Source organism: Brachyhypopomus gauderio, chromosome 5 (genome assembly GCF_052324685.1).
Source record: "Brachyhypopomus gauderio isolate BG-103 chromosome 5, BGAUD_0.2, whole genome shotgun sequence".
Classification (NCBI taxonomy): Eukaryota; Metazoa; Chordata; class Actinopteri; order Gymnotiformes; family Hypopomidae; genus Brachyhypopomus; species Brachyhypopomus gauderio.
The window spans coordinates 12,677,646-12,697,386 of record NC_135215.1 but is presented as its reverse complement, the minus strand read 5'-3'; the positions used below and the strand labels follow the sequence as shown (position 1 = coordinate 12,697,386).

Below are 19,741 nucleotides of genomic sequence, written 5' to 3'. Positions count from 1 at the left end.
TAATTGCAAAGGAGAAACCTGCATGACTTGCGCTCAACTCTGATATTTATGTAGTTATGCTGAACTAAAATTCCACTAATTTGAATTTATGTGACAGAAATTACTGAAAGAAAGGTGAAAGGAATGTTCATCATCTTGATTTTATTTTAATAAAGTTAAACGTGCCCCATTTTGTCACCATTTTGATGGGATGAGATGCATAAAAACATTTCTTCCTACAAAAGGACAGAATATGTTTGAGAACCACTGCTTTATCTGAACTTTAATATCACTAGCTCAGTGAGAGAAAAGGTCAATAGCTAAACAGTAATGCCAAAACCACTTATGCACCCACTCTTGCATGTAGCATTTTCAGCAAATTACGATAAGCCAAATTAACTCCTGGCTTCAGAGTACTACAGGTCTGTCAGCACAAAGTTTTAATTTACTGCAGTTCATGCTTTGAAACTTTTATTAGGTGCAAAAATAGAATTCCTCCAAAAGACTATGAGAGGAGATTACCCGTGATTAAGAGTGAGAGGGACGGTGGTCTGTGAAGATTAGGTAAAAGTGATGTCATGATCATGCTGGGGCTACAGGAAGGACAGGTGTCAGGGTTTTTAGGTTACTCATATGAATGTATACACAGGATGTTTGGACACTTCATTATATGTTAGGAAAATCAGGCCAGTATGGTTTTGAAAATTACATTCAAGATATGTACTCCAAAAATAGGCTACATACTTTTTTATTTCAAAGTAGTTCTAATAATAATATTTTCAAAGTGGCAAACAATATATTTCAAATTAATAAGCAGACCAACTGCTGAACCACCTTGGAGTTTTAATTATTTTAGTTTATGGAAAGATATTCTTTCATCTGGAAACTGACTTGTCAGTGACAGACTCATGGAGATTATGTTCTGTGGTGGTAAATACAATCCCTTGAAATGGAAAGGCTGGGGAACCTTCAATAGATGCAAAATACCCTTCATACGGAAACATTTACCTCTTTATGCAAGACCAGCTCTCTTCAGCTCTTTCACTAATTTACTGGCCCTAGATTATAACCAAGTAGGGTTTTCCCCTCATGACTCATATGTTCATCTACTGAGCGTTTGATCCCTGTGGAAGTGTTTGGAGAGCAATAGATAAGACTAATTTCTATATTTTTACATAAAAAATTTAAGACTACAGTAGAGTATAGTTTGAGTATAAAGTAGTAGTTTATAGTTTGTTCTTGAGGCCCATACAGAAGCTATAACGGAAGAGCGTAGTTGGAAGGCTTTTCACCTCAGAGCCCACACATGTGCATACACACTAATATCAATGCATGGAAAAACCTCAATATGAATGTGTCATGTTTTGTTTCCATACAGAAACATTCACATCTGAACTCTTCTGTCCAGTCAGTGTTCTGCCCTCACTGGCCTATTTAACTTGGCCTGTAACCAATGCATGTGCCTGTAACCAATGCATGTGAATAAGGCGTGGAATAAGCAAGTGGTAAGATAGGTTACTGTGTTTGCATGTGCTACGGTAAAAAAAAAAATGTTGACGTACACAGAGCTGTGGTTGAGTTCTGTCATAGTTGTGACTATGGTGAGTTTATTATCTTCCTTCCTTTAAATGGTTTTATTTTCACTCACGCTGTCCTAATGATTTACTCATATGAGAATTCAGGTCGGCCTACCCATTGTGGAAACTCCAGGGTACACATTATGTTTGTTATGATGATGCGCTTTGATTAAATCCCAAAAAATTGTTTATAACTCAATGAAAAGTCACTGTGTAAAACTGAAATTGTTGCCATGGGATTTAAGCCCGCCAGTTCAACTTTGCACTTTCCATTTGTGCACCCCCTCAACACCTAATGAATCATCTCCTCTGCTTTACCATCAATTGGAGTTGGCAGACTACAGGAACTAAGTGGACTAAGCTTGATCAGAAATGTGCAGTGCCAACATTAATATGCATATTTGATCAAATGAACCCAAAACATTAATTTAGCTTAAAATACTGTGACCACTATTACAAAGAAAATTAATTATCTTTTTTAATCAAAGCATACATTTTCTTTGTATTTCTACATCTAAGGAACAAATTTAAAACTAAATAGAATTCTATGTAATTAGCTTATATCCTAAAATATATCTGTAACAAAAAACAAAAAAAATTTTTTTTACTTCTAACTGATGAAATTCAATGTAAAATATGACTGCACTTTGACAAGAAAAAAATAAATAAAAGGTACATGTGGGTAAACTAGGCGTTGCAAATTTAAAGTCGCGTCAAATACATTTTGCTGAGCTGTCATGTTGTTTGCAAGCACGTTTTATCTTATCCACTAGATGTCACCAATCACACATATGATGTCAGGTTCAGCAGCGTACAGCGTGTTTAATGTTTCAATCCAGCTTGTTTAGTCTGTAGTTCTATAAAAAATAGTAACTAGGAATTTGGGCCAAATTAAGTACAGACATTTTACCCAGGAATCCAAATAAAGCATATTATATATAATTATACGCTATGCACTAAAAGTCATGATCAACAATCTCGCACAGTAAAACGAGACTTCTGTAGTCACATCTGAAAATGTATCACCTGCTTGTATTTACAATGTACAAGTTTCTTCTACAGTTGTGGCCAATGATTTTAAGAATGGTACAAGGTTTAGATTTTACCAAGTTGGCCGCCTCAGTTTTTTTAGAACCTTTTGTCAGTTATTTATATAGTATAACGAAGTACTCTTATACGCATTCCATACATTTTAAAACATTTTATTGACAAATACACCCTGTTTAAACAAAGACATAATATATAAGTGGTGACCCTTCTTCTTCCCAGTTCGCCTCGGCATGCTGGATATCAGCTTCTAGGCAAAATCTTGAGTGATTGCAACTTATTATTGCCTAATCAGTGCTTGGAGTTGATCAGTTTCTGGGTTTTTGTTTGTCCACCCTTTTTGTGAGGACTGACCACATGGTCTCAATGGGATCAAGATCTGGGAAATGTCCTGTCCATAGACCCAAACTGTCAAGGTTTTGTTCACAAAAGCACTTGGTCATAATATGTGCATAGTGACGTGATGCTCCATCATGCTGGAAAAAAATGATTCATCTCCAAATTGCTCCTGGATCGTTGGGAGAAGCTCCTCTTGGATGTTTTGATACGATTCCTTGTTCATGGCAGTGAAACCTTTTGATGCAATGATGACTGCACATGTTTCTGTGGAAGTAATTTTTTTCTGCTCTTCGAATCAGCATAACAGTCATATCAGTTATCAGTCCTCATTTCCCCTGAGCTAACAAGAACATCACAGAAATTGTTAGCAGCCCAGTAATCTCGGTGATAAGTTCATGTTCATGACAGGGAATGACTTTGCAATTCATTACAATCTAAAATTAATACAAACTGCCAGAATAAAAACTGAAGCAGCAGCCTTTGTGAAAACCAAAATTTGTGCCATTCTTAGAACCTTTGGCCACAACTGCAGATTTAAACCAATCAGAACTTGGATTTTAAAGTTTTAAATTCCTGATTGAGGCATCTAGAGAAAACACATTCCTGCTCTTTATGTTTGTGTATCACAGGGCAAAAGTAACATTCAGCAACTGCCACCTAAACACTGAACTCTACAGTCAGAAATAACTAATATATTAGTGATTCATGGAATGTTTATTAATATGTAGAATTACTCATTTATTCATATTAATGTCTTTAATGTATAATTAATTTCCTTAAATATGAATACTACTATAAACTGTAGAGTGTACACAACAGTTTACAGTGCAGATGATAAAATCTTCTACTAAAATCTGACATCAGTAATTTTGTAGCCTAAAGGTATGTAGACATGTACAACTAGACAACTGGTATCATGTTCAAAAGACACAATGGCGTTATGCTTCTGATCAAAGCTGATACATTTACCTCAATCATGGTTCACTGACTCAAATCCAGTTCAAAGACCCAAATAAGTATTTAGGAACATAATATAGCATAATGGAGTTTGGAGTTTCAATGTTAGAGGATTCTGAAAAGCTCTGTGCTTTTTTGTGCCTTCTTAGTTGTAGTCTTAATACTCTCACTCTCTTAGAGGAGATGGTATGTTCTGAAAGGCCTTTGGCAAATTTAGTTCCAGTAGTCTCAACCTTCATAAATTCAGAGAAGCTACCTGGATGGAGTTGTATTTAGTGATGACAGTTGTATGTTTTCTTGGTCTTCATTTTCAGGCTACTGTCTTTTTTAGTGTGTATGAGCCCACGGACGTAGTTTTGGGGGGGGACTTTTTCAAAAGCCGGTTTTGGTCCCCCCCAGTTTTTACAGTTAAAACCAAATATTTAAGTAGTAACAAAGTCATGTCCCCCCCACTTTTTAACGGTAAAAAAACCAATATCCAAATAGCGACAAATCTAGCACTAGGATCATGCAGCACCCCCCCCCCCCCCCCCCCCCCCCCCCCCCCCCGCTTAACAGTTCGCCACCCCAGGTTGTGTCCCCCCCACTTGTGAAATCAAAACTACGTCCATGTATGAGCCTCTTTGGAGAAGAGGCAGCAGGGCTGTATTTTGTGAAGGCATCCATGTTTATATCGGCATCTAGCAAAACAGGATATTATTTAAACCAAAATGAAAATCATTAGCCATAAGTGATTAGTAAATTAGCGTGATGTTTCACATATAATTTATACAGAAAAAACATGCATTCACCCCACTCACTTTATCAGAAATAGTGATATCAAAAAATACATATCTTGTGATAGGGACTATCAGCTATGTACTCTAAGATGCACATTAAGACACCTACGTAATGAAATGTCAATGATGTGCCAAGTATGTGGCCACGGACTGGTCAGTGTCATTGCTGTGTTGACAGTAGACCAAAACTCACACAAAAATAAGTATTTAAGAACATAAATACATAAATACATTTGTAATAAATGGGAGTTTTAAAGGTCTTGGTGTGAACTAATTGTTGGTCTTTTGTGCAGTCCTTATGATAATATGAATATCTGCCCTCATTGTCTACAGAATAAAAGTCTGCCGCTGCAAATCATTTTGAAATAATGGCAATGAGGTCAGAAAACTGTTTTAGCGATCATCCTCACAAATATCTGATACCCACTTACATGGTTCTGCCTTTTTTTTTAGCTAGGCTGTAATAATTTAACTTAATGCCGGAGTTGCTGCCACACTCCAGAAATGTGTTTAATTTCATCTGTCCTGTATATGTCCGTATACAGAGCTAATTTTCCGTTTTATTTTCTCCACATGGCTGCCCGCCTACTCGAGGAACAATGAGATGAGGAGACAAGCGTTCCATCCTGTGCCGGCCACATACTGCCTAACCGGATATGCCTACACAAAGATGGACATTATCCCTTGCATCTTTTCCTTTTCTTTTTATTCTTTCTCTCTAAATTGTTGTCATTGGCATGGTGACCGGAGTCGGCCAGAGCGGGATGGGGTCCCCCCGAGTCTTGGTTCCTCAAGGTTTCTTCCTCATGCCCTTAGGGAGTTTTTCCTTGCCACTGTCGCCCTTGGCTTGCTCACTGGGGGCTAGGACTCGGCACTTGTAAAGCTGCTTTGTGACAACTGTTGTAAAAAGCGCTATATAAATAACATTTTATTGATTGATTGACTTACTCAAAGGAGGAAGTTTCATATACACAGTGAAATAGCTTATTGTATGCAAATTGTTATCAAATCATCTGTAAGGGGATTATGGAGTTATATCTCCTAACACTGTAACACTACGCTACTACAGTGGTAAAACAAAACATGGAGGACCTTATAAAGCATGAATTTGGCAAAAAAAAAAAGTATCGGCTATAGCAATTCAGATTGCACAAATCAGCAAATGTGAAAATATATTTATTCAAAATTGCTGTATTAAAAATGCTGTTATTTTGTAACATACAGACAACAAACATGAAACGCAAAGGCAAATTAAGGCAAATTAAAATCAGTCAATCCACAAATTTAAAAAGTCTCAATGAATATCGGGCCAGATAAAAAGGAAAAACAATTAAGGTAAAAACACATTTTCTCATACACAAAAAAACCTAACATACACAATATATAAAATGGCATATAAAATGTCTCTCTGGAAAGATGAGAAAGATCATCAATCATAATTTTCTTGGTCGATTCCAGTTTCTGATTTCCTTAACATATGATTGGCCAATTCCGGTTGAACAAACCGTTTAAGCTCCATACACACCTGTACCGAATTCTGGACTAAAGTCAGTACGTGTGGCTGTGTTTGTGCCGCTGTCGCCCTCGTGCACAAGAGTAAACATGACTGGCCCGAAATCGGTTATATGAGACTGACCAGCTGATCACCGGTTATGGCAGATCATGCAGAAAACCTACAGATTCCAGTCACCAGCTGACCGATCGGTACATAAACTCTGGAAAGTAATTTTCACGTCCATGTTCCAGAAGATCTGATTCTGGACAAACACTCTTGCTTTTCACGTTGCCTCTACTGTTCCACATCTTTAACATCTCTCGCCATTCAAAGATTTCTTTTTCTAAAAGAAAAGGGAAAAAAAGATGAAAGGTGTTTAAAGATATAAAAACACTAGCAAAAATCCCAGATAAACAGAGTCAGAATTGTTCACAGTGGTACTTATAGGAGCCAGACTTCTTGATGTCTACAACACAAATATAGATGTTTTATTTGCTATCCAAAATGTCCAGTGAACTTGTGTCCAAAGTTTTTTTATGTCACGTGGTACTGCTAATAAAGTGCTAAGTCTATATAATAGAAACATTTCACAACACTTGTAATTATCCTATTCATGTCTCAAGAACTGCATGATTTTGCTAAATCGTTGGAATTGCCTTTTAAAATAACTCAGTGTAGCTCATAAAAGACAGAACGAATGTATGTATAATATAAAACTATTACCTTATTTGGGGTTTCCTCCTCATGAGCTGGAACACACACTGGCGTTTTCTCATCACTGTATTTCTTTTTCTTCATCTCTATATATTAGTTACCAAATAGACAGAGGAACAGATTTAAACATTAAAAAAGAAGCTGGTTTTATCATCAGGACATCTTACATCATAGACCAAGATGGCGCCAAGAACGGACGCCCTGGTACTTAGGTGCGCTCTGTTTTGTTTGTTTTTGTGTGTTGTGTGTGGTCACTCTTCTGGGTATTCTTACACCAGAGAAGAGCTTTTAAACCATAGGACTACAACACCTATGGATCTATTTCCTGTTTTTATTGCATCTGCAACGGATTTACTACATACTTTGATCCGGAAAGTGACACGCAGAAAGAGAGGTTAGCGCGCAGGTGTGCTCGTGCGGCTGAGGAGACGTGGATTACGCACAGCCTTACCTGGGACTTTCCTCTCCAACGTGTGCTCACTTAGGAATAAAATGGACGAACTGGCACTGATGAAAAGCATGAACAGAGACTTTTCCACATCCTTCATGCTTCAAGGAGTCGTGGGTGTGTGAGGAGATACCGGACTGCATGCTCCAGTTAGATGGATTTAATATCTTCCGCACGGACCGGCAAGCTGCACTCTCTGGCAAGAGCAGAGCAGACTCTGTGCATGGAGCGGACATACCCGGACTCACTTATTATCGTATTTGGTGACTTTAATAAAGCCAGCCTGAGTCGGGAACTTCCAAAATACAAACAATATGTCAAATGCCCAACCAGAGAGGAAAAGACATTAGACCACTGCTACAGCAGTGGGGCTCATCACGCAGTGCCCCGCGCTGCACTCGGCCTCACTGACCACAACATGATCCATCTGATCCCAGCATACAGACAGAGGCAAAAGCTTTCAAAACCGGTGGGGAGGACAACAAAGCAGTGGACACATGAGGCTGTGGAGGTGCGCCGCTCCTGCTTTGAAACAACAGACGCAATGAGAACTGCCTGTGACAGCTTGGATGATTATACGGACACTGTAACCTCGTACATTCACTTCTGCGAGGACAGCATTGTACCATCACGCACCAGGGTGAGTTATAACAGTGACAAACCCGGGTTTACTCCCAATCTGAAGTAGCTGTGGGTAGAGAAGAGGAAGGCTTTTAAAAGTTGGGACAAAGACTGCGACCAAGAGGCCAAGTACAGGTTTACCAAGGAAGTGGCCTCTGCTAGATTACACCACTCTGAGAATATGCAGCAGCTGATCTCAGAGAACGACGCAGTATCTGTGTGGAAAAGTTTTAGGCAGATTACCAACTACAAGCCTAAAACCCCCCACTCCACAGATGACCTACAAACTGCAAATAGACTGAACGAGTTCTATTGTCGTTTTGATGGTCAGTTCAGCAGCCATGCACACCTTTACACCTCCACCTGTCCCAGTTGTCCTGACTATAATACAGCCAGCATGGATACTCGCTCCCCCACCTCCCCCACTCATCACACCACAAAGGAGTCCACATCTTCAAGGTCTCCTACCACAGAGTCTCCATCCTCCTCCACCCCGACAGACTTTTGTATTCAATTAAAGTAGTTCAGGAGTGTCAAAGCTCACAAGGCTCCAGGGCCGGTTGGTGTCTCATCTGCCACACTGAAACACTGTGCTAATGAGTTAGCCCCAGTGTTCACAGACATCTTTAACTACTCACTGGAGGCATGTGCCTGACTGTTTTAAAACCTCAACCATCATTCCTGTCCCCAAGAAGCCAAGGATCAATGGACTTAATGACTACAGACCTGTGGCACTGACTTCTGTGGCCATGAATTCCATCTAACATCTGGTGCTGTCCCACCTCAAGACCCTCACAGCTCCCCTCCTGAAGTTTGCCTATAGAGCCAACAGGTGTGTGGACGATGCTATCAACCTGGCGCTGCACTTCATCCTGCAGCATCTGGACTCCCCAGGAACCTACGCCAGGATCCTGTTTGTGGACTTCAGTTCTGCCTTTAACACTATCCTCCCAGATCTTCTCCAAGACAAGCTGTCTCAGATGAACGTGCCTAATTCCCTCTGCAAGTGGATTACTGACTTCCTGACGGACAGGAGGCAGCACGTAAGGCTGGGGAAGAATGTCTCGGACTTCCAAACTATCAGCACCGGCACTCCCCAGAGCTGTTCTTTCTCCTCTGCTCTTCTCCCTGTACACAAACTGCTGCACATCTGACCACCAGTCTGTCAAGCTTATCAAGTTTGCGGATGACACCACTCCCATCGGACTCATCTCAGACGGGGACGAGTCTGCCTACAGGAGGGAGGTTGAACATCTGGTGGCCTGGTGCAGCCACAATAACCTGGTGCTGAATGCCCAGAAGACAGTGGAGATTATTGTGGACTTTAGGAAGCACACAGCTCCTCTCCCCTCCATCATGGTGTCCGACACCCCCATCACCACAGTGGACTCTTTTCGCTTCCTGGGGACCATCACCCAGGACCTCAAGTGGGAGCCCACAATCACCTCTGTCACTAAAAAGGCCCAGCAGAGGATGTACTTCCTGCGGCAGCTAAAAAAATTCAGCTTGCCAGAAAAGACCTTGGTGCAGTTCCATACTGCCATCATCGAGTCCGTTCTCACCTCCTCCATCACTGTGTGGTACACTGGAGCCACCACCAGGGACAGACAGAGACTACAGCGCATTGTGCACTCTGCTGAGAAGGTGATTGGCTGCAATCTTCCATCACTCCAGGACCTGTACACCTCCAGGACATTGGGGCGTGCAGGCCGGATCACAGCTGACACCTCTCACCCTGCACACGGGCTTTTTGACCCTCTCCCCTCAGGCAGGAGGCTACGGTCCATTTGGACCAGAACCTCCCGCCATCAGAACAGTGTCTTCCCATCTGCTGTAGGACTCAAACAAAAAACTCTAGACTGTTTCCATCTCCCTCCACGAACACTATAGCCATATATTTTTTACCTCTGTCCGTCCACACTGAGAATTACACTGATCAATGCCCTGATTTGCACATCACCACTGAGCATTGCACTGTTTTGCACATTACCACTGTATCACTTTTCTCTGTAACTTTTGCACTATACACATATTTTTTGTAATTTTGTTCAATTGTAGAGTATGTTAATTTTATTTTTGTAAGTTTATCTTTATTCAGAATAATTTTATTCTATTCTATTTTATCAGGTTTTATTTTGTATTCTGTGTCATAGAATTATCTGTCTGTATGTTAGCACCAGTACTGCAGCAATTTCCTAATGCTGTGAACCTGTTCACACATATGGCAATAAAAACCTTCTGATTCTGATTCTGAAAATAGAATCTTACTTTTTTTGTTTGCGCTGCTGGCCAGATTATCCATAATCTCCTCTGATGATGGAAGTACTTCTTCAACTACACATCCCTCAGTCTCTTTTTTCTTCTTCACTTTGTCTTTCTTTCTTTTCTTGGGTTCTGTAGGTCCTTCTTCCAGTTCTGATGCCATAATATTTTCTTCACCAGTCTTTTTTTCATTCTGAATTTGGGTTTGGGGGCAATATGTGTCCTGTAGTTCAGTACTCTGCTTAGATGAACTCTCACCATTTAAATATTTCTTTTTCTAAAAGAAAAGGGAAAATAAAGATGAAAGGTGTTTAAAGATATATAAAAACTAGCAAAAATCCCAGATAAACAGAGTCAGAATTGTTCACAGTGGTACTAATATGAGCCAGACTTCTTGATGTCTTCAATAAAAATATAGATGTTTTATTTGCTATCCAAAATGTCCAGTGAACTTGTGTCCAAAGTTTTTTTATGTCACGTGGTACTGCTAATATAATGCTAAGGCACTCTTTCTTCCTATCAAGCACTTTTCCCCCCCTCTCTATTTTGCATGTTGTCACGGTGAGGCGGCCCCCTACCGGCCGCCTCTGTCCACAGCGGCTGTTGTTGTTGTTGTTTGGTGACGTCATGTGCGTCCCTCAGGTGGGCGGAGCCCGTGATCCGTCTCACCTGAGGGTCGTTTGTTTGCCTATATATGTCTTGTCTTTGTACCAGTTGACCGCTGGTCATTATATCCTTAATTTGGAGATAGTGCACGGGTTTTAGGTTTGCACACTTTCTATTAAACCATCCTTTTTCCCTGAGACTTGGCGTGATCGCTTCCTTTTTGTTGCTCACCCCCGCCCGTCACAGAATGACCAGCCACCCTTCGGAAGCCGCCAAGTCTCTTTTTCTTTCTCCTTCGTTCGTGGTCATGTCTCGTGGTAAGTGTTTGTCTACGTGGTGTTTTGTGAAGAGTTCCGCCGTGCTTTTGTGTTGTGTTTGTGGCACGGCGTGGACCAGGGCTGTCTGCCCTGGGAAAACTCTTCGTGTCTGTTGTTTGTTTGCTTGTTTGAAGAGCTCCGCCGTGTCTGTGTTTGTGGCACGGTGAGGACCAGGGCGTCTTCCCTGGAAGGCTCTTCATGTTTCGTGTTTGTTAAAACGTGTGTTTGTCGACGGATGTGTGGATCAGTGTGCGTGCTCGTTATGTTTAATGTTGCGTGTTTTGTGTGTGACGCGGTCGCCGCTCGTCACCGTCGCCTCGCTCCCCGTGTGTCTTGTGTTAAATGTGGGGAGCGACTGCGACTCTGAGCGGCGCGCGTCACTGTGTGTTTATGTCGAGCGCGCATGTGTAGGTCCCGTCTGTCTGTCTGTGCACCGTTTTTGTTTGCTTGTCTAGTCTTTGCGTGTGTGTTTTGTCCTAGCGTGATGTCAACTGTTAAATGTAATTCCACACATGCTCCTCCCCTTAAATGTGTGTTTGGGGGGGGGGACCGGCTGTGGTCCCGTGCCATGGGGTGTGGCACGGAGGGCGTCTCTCCCGAGGGAGGCCCTGAATAGGGTAGGGCGCGTTTGTGTTTCGTGTTTGTATATGTGTGTGGTGTGTGTGTGTGTGAGGTTGTGTTCTTTGTGCAGGTGCTTCTCCTTGGCAGTGTTCCTGGACCTTGTGGGGGTCTCCACCTGGCAGGAGCCCCCTTGTGTTGTGGGGTGACCGGAGCCCGGTCGTGAAGAGCCCCTCCCTAGAGGGCTGGGGCCCCCGGATGTTTGGGGACCATGGGGCTCCGGTCTGAAAAGCTCCTGCTGGGGATGGAGATCCTCCCTCCTACCCGGGGTGACCAGGAGGCCCTTGGGGCTGCTCCCTAGCCCGCGTCGGGGGTGCTCTGGGCCTCGGTCTCTGGCGCTCCTGGGTTGGGTGGAGGAGTCCACCTTGAGATGAGAGGCCCCGGGAGGGGTTGGCTCCCCAGGAGGCTGGGGTGACCCCTAGCAGAAGGCAGGGGTTAGCTCTGGGAGGAGGTAGGTCTAGGAGGTGAAGTAGCCACGCCTTGGAAAGGTAGCCTGCACACCCACACACACACGAGGGACGAGAGAGGAGCCGTAGCCCCTCGTCCTCACACCCATGGGGCTTACCAGCTGAAATGCCGGTTAGGGCGTGAGGGCCCTGTGACCGACCGGGGCGTGGTTTTGTGTTGTTAACGGCCCGGTCGGTCCAGGGTCCTGCCCGGGGAGGTGAGCTGTGTAATGTTTTGTGCTTTATGTTTCAGCTCCCGGACGGCAGGAGGTGTGTTCCTGCCTGTCTCTGCCTTCCTGCCCCTTCATGTTTTGTGTGCAGCCGCTGTGTGCCACACACCCAGTGGAGGGGAGTGCGGCTTGGTGGGGGGGGTCTGTCACGGTGAGGCGGCCCCCTACCGGCCGCCTCTGTCCACAGCGGCTGTTGTTGTTTGGTGACGTCATGTGCGTTCCTCAGGTGGGCGGAGCCCGTGATCCGTCTCACCTGAGGGTCGTTTGTTTGCCTATATGTGACTTGTCTTTGTACCAGTTGACCGCTGGTCATTATATCCTTAATTTGGAGATAGTGCACGGGTTTTAGGTTTGCACACTTTCTATGAAACCATCCTTTTTCCCTGAGACTTGGCGTGATCGCTTCCTTTTTGTTGCTCACACCTGCCCGTCACACATGTATTTGGTGTCGTTTGTGTAGGCAGGGGTCAATAACACCTTGTTAACAATGGTGGTGAACTTCTTTACCAGGTTGTAAAAATAAACTCAGTATGGTGCACGCAGTACAACATTTAGGAAGAAACCCTCTTCAGATTTTAAAGTACATATTCTACATAACTGTAAAAATAAACAGCAAAATCCAAGCTGCTGTTCCCGTTAGTTGTTTGAAAAGCTACAGACTAATAACAATAAATGTATGTGTGCTTGTGTGTATTAATCACAGTTAAGTTTGAAATCCATGAGTAAAAAACCATTTATACTAAAAATAGCTTATAGGCCTAGATGTTTTAGGCCTAAACCTTATAATAAAATATCACAAAACAATGTCTCTGGCATCAAGCAATGTATTTGTACCCATTTTGTGAACTTAATGGAATATATCTTTAAGAGCCATTTGGATGCCTATTTCCTAGAATTACCACTGTGAACTATTCATTTGCTCAATATGTCTATATAATAGGAACATTTCACACCACAACACTTGTAATTACCCTGTTCACGTCTCAAGGACTGCATGATTTTGCTAAATCGTTGGAATTGCCTTTTAAAATAACTCAGTGTAGCTCATAAAAGACAGAACGAATGTATGTATAATATAAAACTATTACCTTATTTGGGGTTTCCTCCTCATGAGCTGGAACACACACTGGCGTTTTCTCATCACTGTATTTCTTTTTCTTTGTCTCTATATATTAGTTACCAAATAGACAGAGGAACAGATTTAAACATTAAAAAGAAGCTGGTTTTATCATTTATCATTTTTATTACATTATAATAGAATCTTACTTTTTTTGTTTGCACTGCTGGCCAGATTATCCATAATCTCCTCTGATGATGGAAGTACTTCTTCAACTACACATCCCTCAGTCTCTTTTTTCTTCTTCACTTTGTCTTTCGTTCTTTTCTTGGGTTCTGTAGGACCTTCTTCCAGTTCTGGTGCCATAATATTTTCTTCACCAGTCTTTTTTTCATTCTGAATTTGGGTTTGGGGGCAATATGTGTCCTGTAGTTCAGTACTCTGCTTAGATGAACTAAGAGCACTTTTTAATGCTGATTTAGATTTATGAGATACTGGAGTAGTTTTGTTTTTTCCTCCACAGTCACTGATATTGCAGTTGTTTTTGTCTGAAGTGCTCTCTTCTGTCCCAAGATCCACACTGGTGTTCTCAGAGGGAGATTGAACTCGATCCATGTTTGTACCTTTCTTAGTTTTAGACTTTTTAGGTGATGTCTCTGAGATGCTATTGCCTGTGTGGTGCTTGGCCTTTTTAGAAGGGGACTTGTAGTGAGTGGCTTTTGAGAGGGCATCGGCTGAATGGTCTTCTGTTTTTTGAGTTTCAACCCCAGTTAGCTGAGATGAGGTGTCTGTTTTTTTCCCTTTGGCTTTCTTACGGGGTATCTCAACTGGGTCAGGCTCCAAAACACACTTAGTTTTCTTAGCTTTTGCCTTTTTTGATGGAGTCTTTGGATGATCAGGTGTTAAGAGCCTGCTGGCCATCTCTGTTTCAATTTCCTTCACAGGTGTTGTACATTTAAGAGATTTCTTCTTTGACTGCTTAGAGGGTGTTTCATCTGTCTTAGGATTATCTAAAAGATTTTTATTTTTTGACTTCTTAGATGGTGTGTGAACAAAGGCTGTCTCATGCTCAACTGTTTCTGAATGGGTTTCTACATTTGAAGGCTCTACATGTTTTACAGGTTTCTTAGATTTAGCTTTCTTAGATGGGATGTCATCAAACGTAGCATCCAAAAGATCACAGTTTCTTATTGACTTATCAGAGTTTGGAGTCTTGGTGTCGGACATTTTAGAAGGTGTTTCCAAATTTTTTTTTTTAGATTTAGCTTTCTTACAAGGGGTTTTGACTTTTTCAGGTTCTACAAGTTCATCTGATTTCTGACATTCTGCAGCTTGGGTTGGAATTTCAACGTTAGAGGATTCTAAAAAGCTTTGTGCTTTTTTGTGTTTAACCTTCTTAATTTGAGTCTTAATACTGTCAGTCTCTAGGTGGCCAATGGTTCTCACTCTCTTAGAGGAGACAGTATGTTCTGAAAGGCCTTTGGCAAATTTAGTTCCAGGAGTTTCAACCTTCATAAATTCTGAGGAGCTACCTTTGTCTTTTAACTTCCTGGATGGAGTTGTATTTTTTCTGGTAACTTTCTTGATGCTTGTTTTTAAAGGGGTCCCATTTTTCTTGGTTTTTGAAGGAGTGATGGCAGTTTTAGTTTTCTTCGCCTTCATTTTCGGGCTACTGTCTTTTTTAGTCTGTGCGGGGTTTCGCTTTCTTGGCGGCCTCTTTTGAGTGCTTAATTTTGTGAAGGCATCAATTTTTCTTATGTCAGCATCTAGCAAAACAGGATTATTTATACCAAAATGAAAATCATTAGCCATGAGTGATTAGTAAATCAGTGTGATGTTTCACATATAATTTATACAGACAATACATGCACACAGCCACCCACTGTATCAGAAATAGATTGATTGTATCAGAAATAGATCACCTGATTGCTCTAAGGCGAATCTCTTCCATTTCTCCACATCCAGACTGGAATCAGAGTCAGAATCATCTCCTGTTCTTAGACTTAAGTCTAAGTCTTTTGGTGCTTCAGCCAAATTCGATGTGTCCTTTTTTCCACGTCTTTTTTTCTAAACAGAAAAAATTAGGTTTTTAATTACAGTGGGGAAAATAAGTATTTAGTCAGTCACCAATTGTGCAAGTTCTCCCACTTAAAAAGATGAGAGAGGCCTGTAATTGACATCATAGGTAGATCTCAACTATGAGAGACAAAATGTGAAAAAAAATTGAGAAAATCATTTTGTCTGACTTTTAAAGAATTTATTTGCAAATAATGGTGGAAAATAAGTATTTGGTCACCTACAAACATGCAAGATTTCTGGCTGTCACAGACCTGTAACTTCTTTTTTAAGAGGCTCCTCTTTCCCCCACTCATTACCTGTATTAATGGCACCTGTTTGAAGTCGTTAACAGTATAAAAGACACCTGCCCACAACCTCAAACAGTCACACTCCAAACTCCACTATGGTGAAGATGAAAGAGCTGTCGGAGGACACCAGAAACCGAATTGTAGACCTGCAGCAGGCTGGGAAGACTGAATCTGCAATAGGCAAGCAGCTTGGTGTGAAGAAATCTACTGTGGGAGCAATAATCAGAAAATGGAAGACCTACAAGACCACTACTAATCTCCCTCGATCTGGGGCTCCACGCAAGATCTCAGCCCGTGGGGTCAAAATGATCACAAGAACGGTGAGGAAAAATCCCAGAACCACAAGGGGGGATCTAGTGAATGACCTGCAGAAAGCTGGGACCAACGTTACAAAGGCTACCATCAGCAACACACTACGACGCCAGGGATTCAGATCTTGCAGTGCCAGACGTGTCCCCCTGCTTAAGCCAGTCCATATCCAGGCACGACTGAAGTTTGCTAGAGAGCATTTGGATGTTCCAGAAGAGTATTGGGAGAATGTCATATGGTCAGATGAAACCAAAGTAGAACTATTTGGTAAAAACACAACTCGTCGTGTTTGGAGGACAGCGAATGCTGAGTTGCATCCAAAGAACACCATACCAACTGTGATGGGGGTGGCAACATCATGCTTTGGGGCTGTTTCTCTGCAAAGGGACCAGGACGACTGGTCCGTGTGCATGAAAGAATGAATGGTGCCATGTATTGTGAGATTTTGGGTGCAAACCTCCTTCCATCAGCAAGGGCAATGAAGATGAAACGTGGCTGGGTCTTTCAGCATGACAATGATCCCAAGCACACTGCCAGGGCACCAAAGGAGTGGCTTCGTAAGAAACATTTCAAAGTCCTGGAGTGGCCTAGCCAGTCTCCCGATCTCAACCCCATCGAAAACCTTTGGAGGGAGTTAAAAGTCCATGTTGCCCGCCGACAGCCCCAAAACATCACTGCTCTAGAGGAGATCTGCATGGAGGAATGGGCCAATATACCAGCAACAGCGTGTGCCAACCTTGTGAAGACTTACAGAAAACGTTTGACCTCGGTCATTGCCAACAGAGGATATACAACAAAGTATTGAGATGAACTTTTATTGACCAAATACTTATTTTCCACCATTATTTGCAAATAAATTCTTTAAACGTCAGACAAAATTTTGTCTCTCATAGTTGAGGTCTACCTATGATGTCAATTACAGGCCTCTCTCATCTTTTTAAGTGGGAGAACTTGCACAATTGGTGACTGACTAAATACTTATTTTCCCCACTGTATTATTATTATTAATTGTTATTAGGTTTGACAGAATATAAGTGTTCTGTGGCATGCAAAATGTGTACATTCTATAACAATGAGTGTAGCTTACACACCTGTGATTTGTCATTATGGTTAGAAGTGATGCTGTGTGCTGCCTTTCTGGATACTTTTGGTTTAGACGCTGCAAGAATGAAACTCTGTCACATGCATCCATTATTCAAAAAACATTTGTGTGAATAAGGTTATTTTTGCCAGCAATTTTTTTGTTGTTGATGGCATTTCTTCAAAATGGTAATACAATTTACCTTTTGCTTCCAGAATATCTCTACCACTCTTCCTCCTCCTTTTATTGCTTTTGAAAGCAAGACAAATGTCAGTTAACTTAATGACAACAAAGCTAACAATGTCATGTTAAATTGAGTAGCATTCAGAGTAATTATCCCCATACTAGGTCATTTCTAAAGCTAATTATTGAATCAAGTGTGTAAGAACAGGAAATCACTGACCTCACCCATCTCTTGAATATGTCATTTAGAGATTCTTTCCCACTTGTAGCTTCTACCTATAAAAAATAGGTTGACAGCAAAAATTAGGAAATCTATAAGTAATTCTACAAACTGCAGAATACCCTATTATATAGAAACCATTGACACTGACCTATACTAGTTCTAGGCTAAATGGACCCATAAAAAATCAAATTAAAATGGTGATTTGATATTCAATCGGATGTTATTGGAAAGAGCAACTCTCTGTATGGCCTATGTTGCAGTGGTCCACAGCTACCACCCTTGGGAAGGGCAATCCTGCCCCCTCCTAAGCTGTATAATTCACTACATACTTAGTTGATGTATTGAAGCCAGCATCACAGAACAGGAAAACACAAAAGTGAACTCAAATTAAAAGCTCTGTATGTAGATTTTCTATTTCCATATCAAGATGACAGTTATGCTATGTTTTACTAACTATATCAATTATTTTATTATGTTTGTTTTGTTCTATATATTCTGTAAAGCACTATGAATTGCATGTACACATACATGTATGAAAGGTTCAAATACAAATACAGATTATTATTATTCCATTTCTCTTACAAAGGTTGTGGTAAATGGCATAACTGCTATTCTGGACATTTTACCAGGGAGCAATCTTCAAGAAGTCGTCGGGTATGTTGATAGATAATTTGCTATGAGCATTGCTGGACATAAAGACCTGAATTTGATATGCCAAGACAACCGTCCAGCATTTACATTTAGGGCATTTAGCAGACGCTCTTATCCAGAGCGACTTACAAAGTGCTTTGCATCTCTCCAGCACACAACAGTCAATCGGGTTGAGACTTTTTTTGTAACGCATGTTCTGCAAAATTAAATCTGCTTTCCACACGTTACGTTATACCACGGATTCCAGAGCTTTCCGATTGGTGGTTATAAAGGAATTAAACATTTAAATATGATAAAATGTTGTGAACAATCGCCATGCTTTCAGCACGCCTTGCAGAGGAAGCCAGTTTCTACTACGAAAACTCAGCCACGCTCGCACGTAAAACTGGCTGGATGGATAGCCATCTTAGCGACGTAGTTACCTATACTGCCCTGCGATACAGAAACAATCAGTATTGTCCCATATGCCTAAAAATGCAATATATCTAGCTTAGCTGTGAGGACTCTTAAATTGAGAGACGTAACTATGTTAGCTAGAAACAAAACTTAAAACCTGAGGTGCGTGCTTTTTGAGTACGTTGGCGGCTTTCTCCTGTCCGTTCTCCTTTAAATGCTTATAAATCAAATTAATTAAACAGTGTTCCGAAACGTCAGTGTCCTTCGTGGTCATGTTTAGCTAAAAAAATAAAATGCGCGTGTATATTTATATTTAAAAACTATCGCATTTGTACATTTGTTAACTAGCTTATGGTACCGCCATGCTTACTTGCTATCTTTCACCTTTGAACTAGCGAAGCCACGCAAATGCATTGTGGGATACGTAGTTTCTTACAAAGCGAAGCGGTAATGAGACTCAGTGGGGCGGTATGGGTCTCTCCATATATGGACATAACCTCCGGAAAATTTTTGATATTTTGCATAATGGTTATGCTAGTTGGCCTTGCTGCAGTGCTTACCGTACCTTGACGCTTTGCTGACTTTACAACGAGTAAGCGAATAAAGTTCAAACTAAGTTCTTTACAGTGGTAATCCCCTGCGTTCACGCCTCACAGCACCCCAAAAGCATCCGTGAATGCTATATCTTTTATGAACGTAAAAACATAACACCTATGACAACTATATGACAATTGACGAACATCATATTTATAAATCTTTTAAAGCATACAGACGCATAATATGGGAACATTGTGTGTGTGTGTGTGTGTGTGTGTGTGTGTGTGTGTGTGTGTGTCGCGCGGTATACCTATAAAGCTTTACATGTTTAGGTTTTGAAATAAATTTAATTATTTTCAAAAAGTGTTTTCAGAAGTTAAATTCTGAAAATGAAACTGAGATGAGATGAAGATAGTCAAACTGATATAACAGAACCATTTAATTTTACATAATGAAATGCAATAATCCATTCATGTGGATTTTTGTTTTATTTCACCCTGCCT

The 19,741-nt window shown here is 41.3% G+C and overlaps 1 protein-coding gene across 2 annotated transcripts; it reads right to left on the bottom strand.

The window, feature by feature from the left end:
* Window positions 1-5,838: 5,838 nt before the first annotated feature.
* On the bottom strand, window positions 5,839-19,091 carry LOC143514508 (uncharacterized). Of its 2 annotated transcripts, none has more exons than XM_077005779.1 (10): window positions 18,852-19,091; window positions 17,652-17,703; window positions 17,451-17,497; window positions 17,259-17,326; window positions 15,415-15,559; window positions 13,702-15,258; window positions 13,524-13,600; window positions 10,225-10,495; window positions 6,897-6,973; window positions 5,839-6,516 (listed from the first exon to the last, which is right to left on the bottom strand). In XM_077005779.1, the coding sequence occupies exons 1-10, from the start codon at window positions 18,973-18,975 to the stop codon at window positions 6,484-6,486; spliced, it is 2,451 nt and encodes an 816-aa protein (XP_076861894.1). In that variant the 5' UTR covers window positions 18,976-19,091; the 3' UTR covers window positions 5,839-6,483. The 2 variants fall into 2 exon arrangements, with proteins under 2 accessions (XP_076861894.1, XP_076861895.1); XM_077005780.1 differs by having other exon boundaries at window positions 17,652-17,707; window positions 18,859-19,091.
* Between the last annotated feature and the right edge of the window lie 650 nt (window positions 19,092-19,741).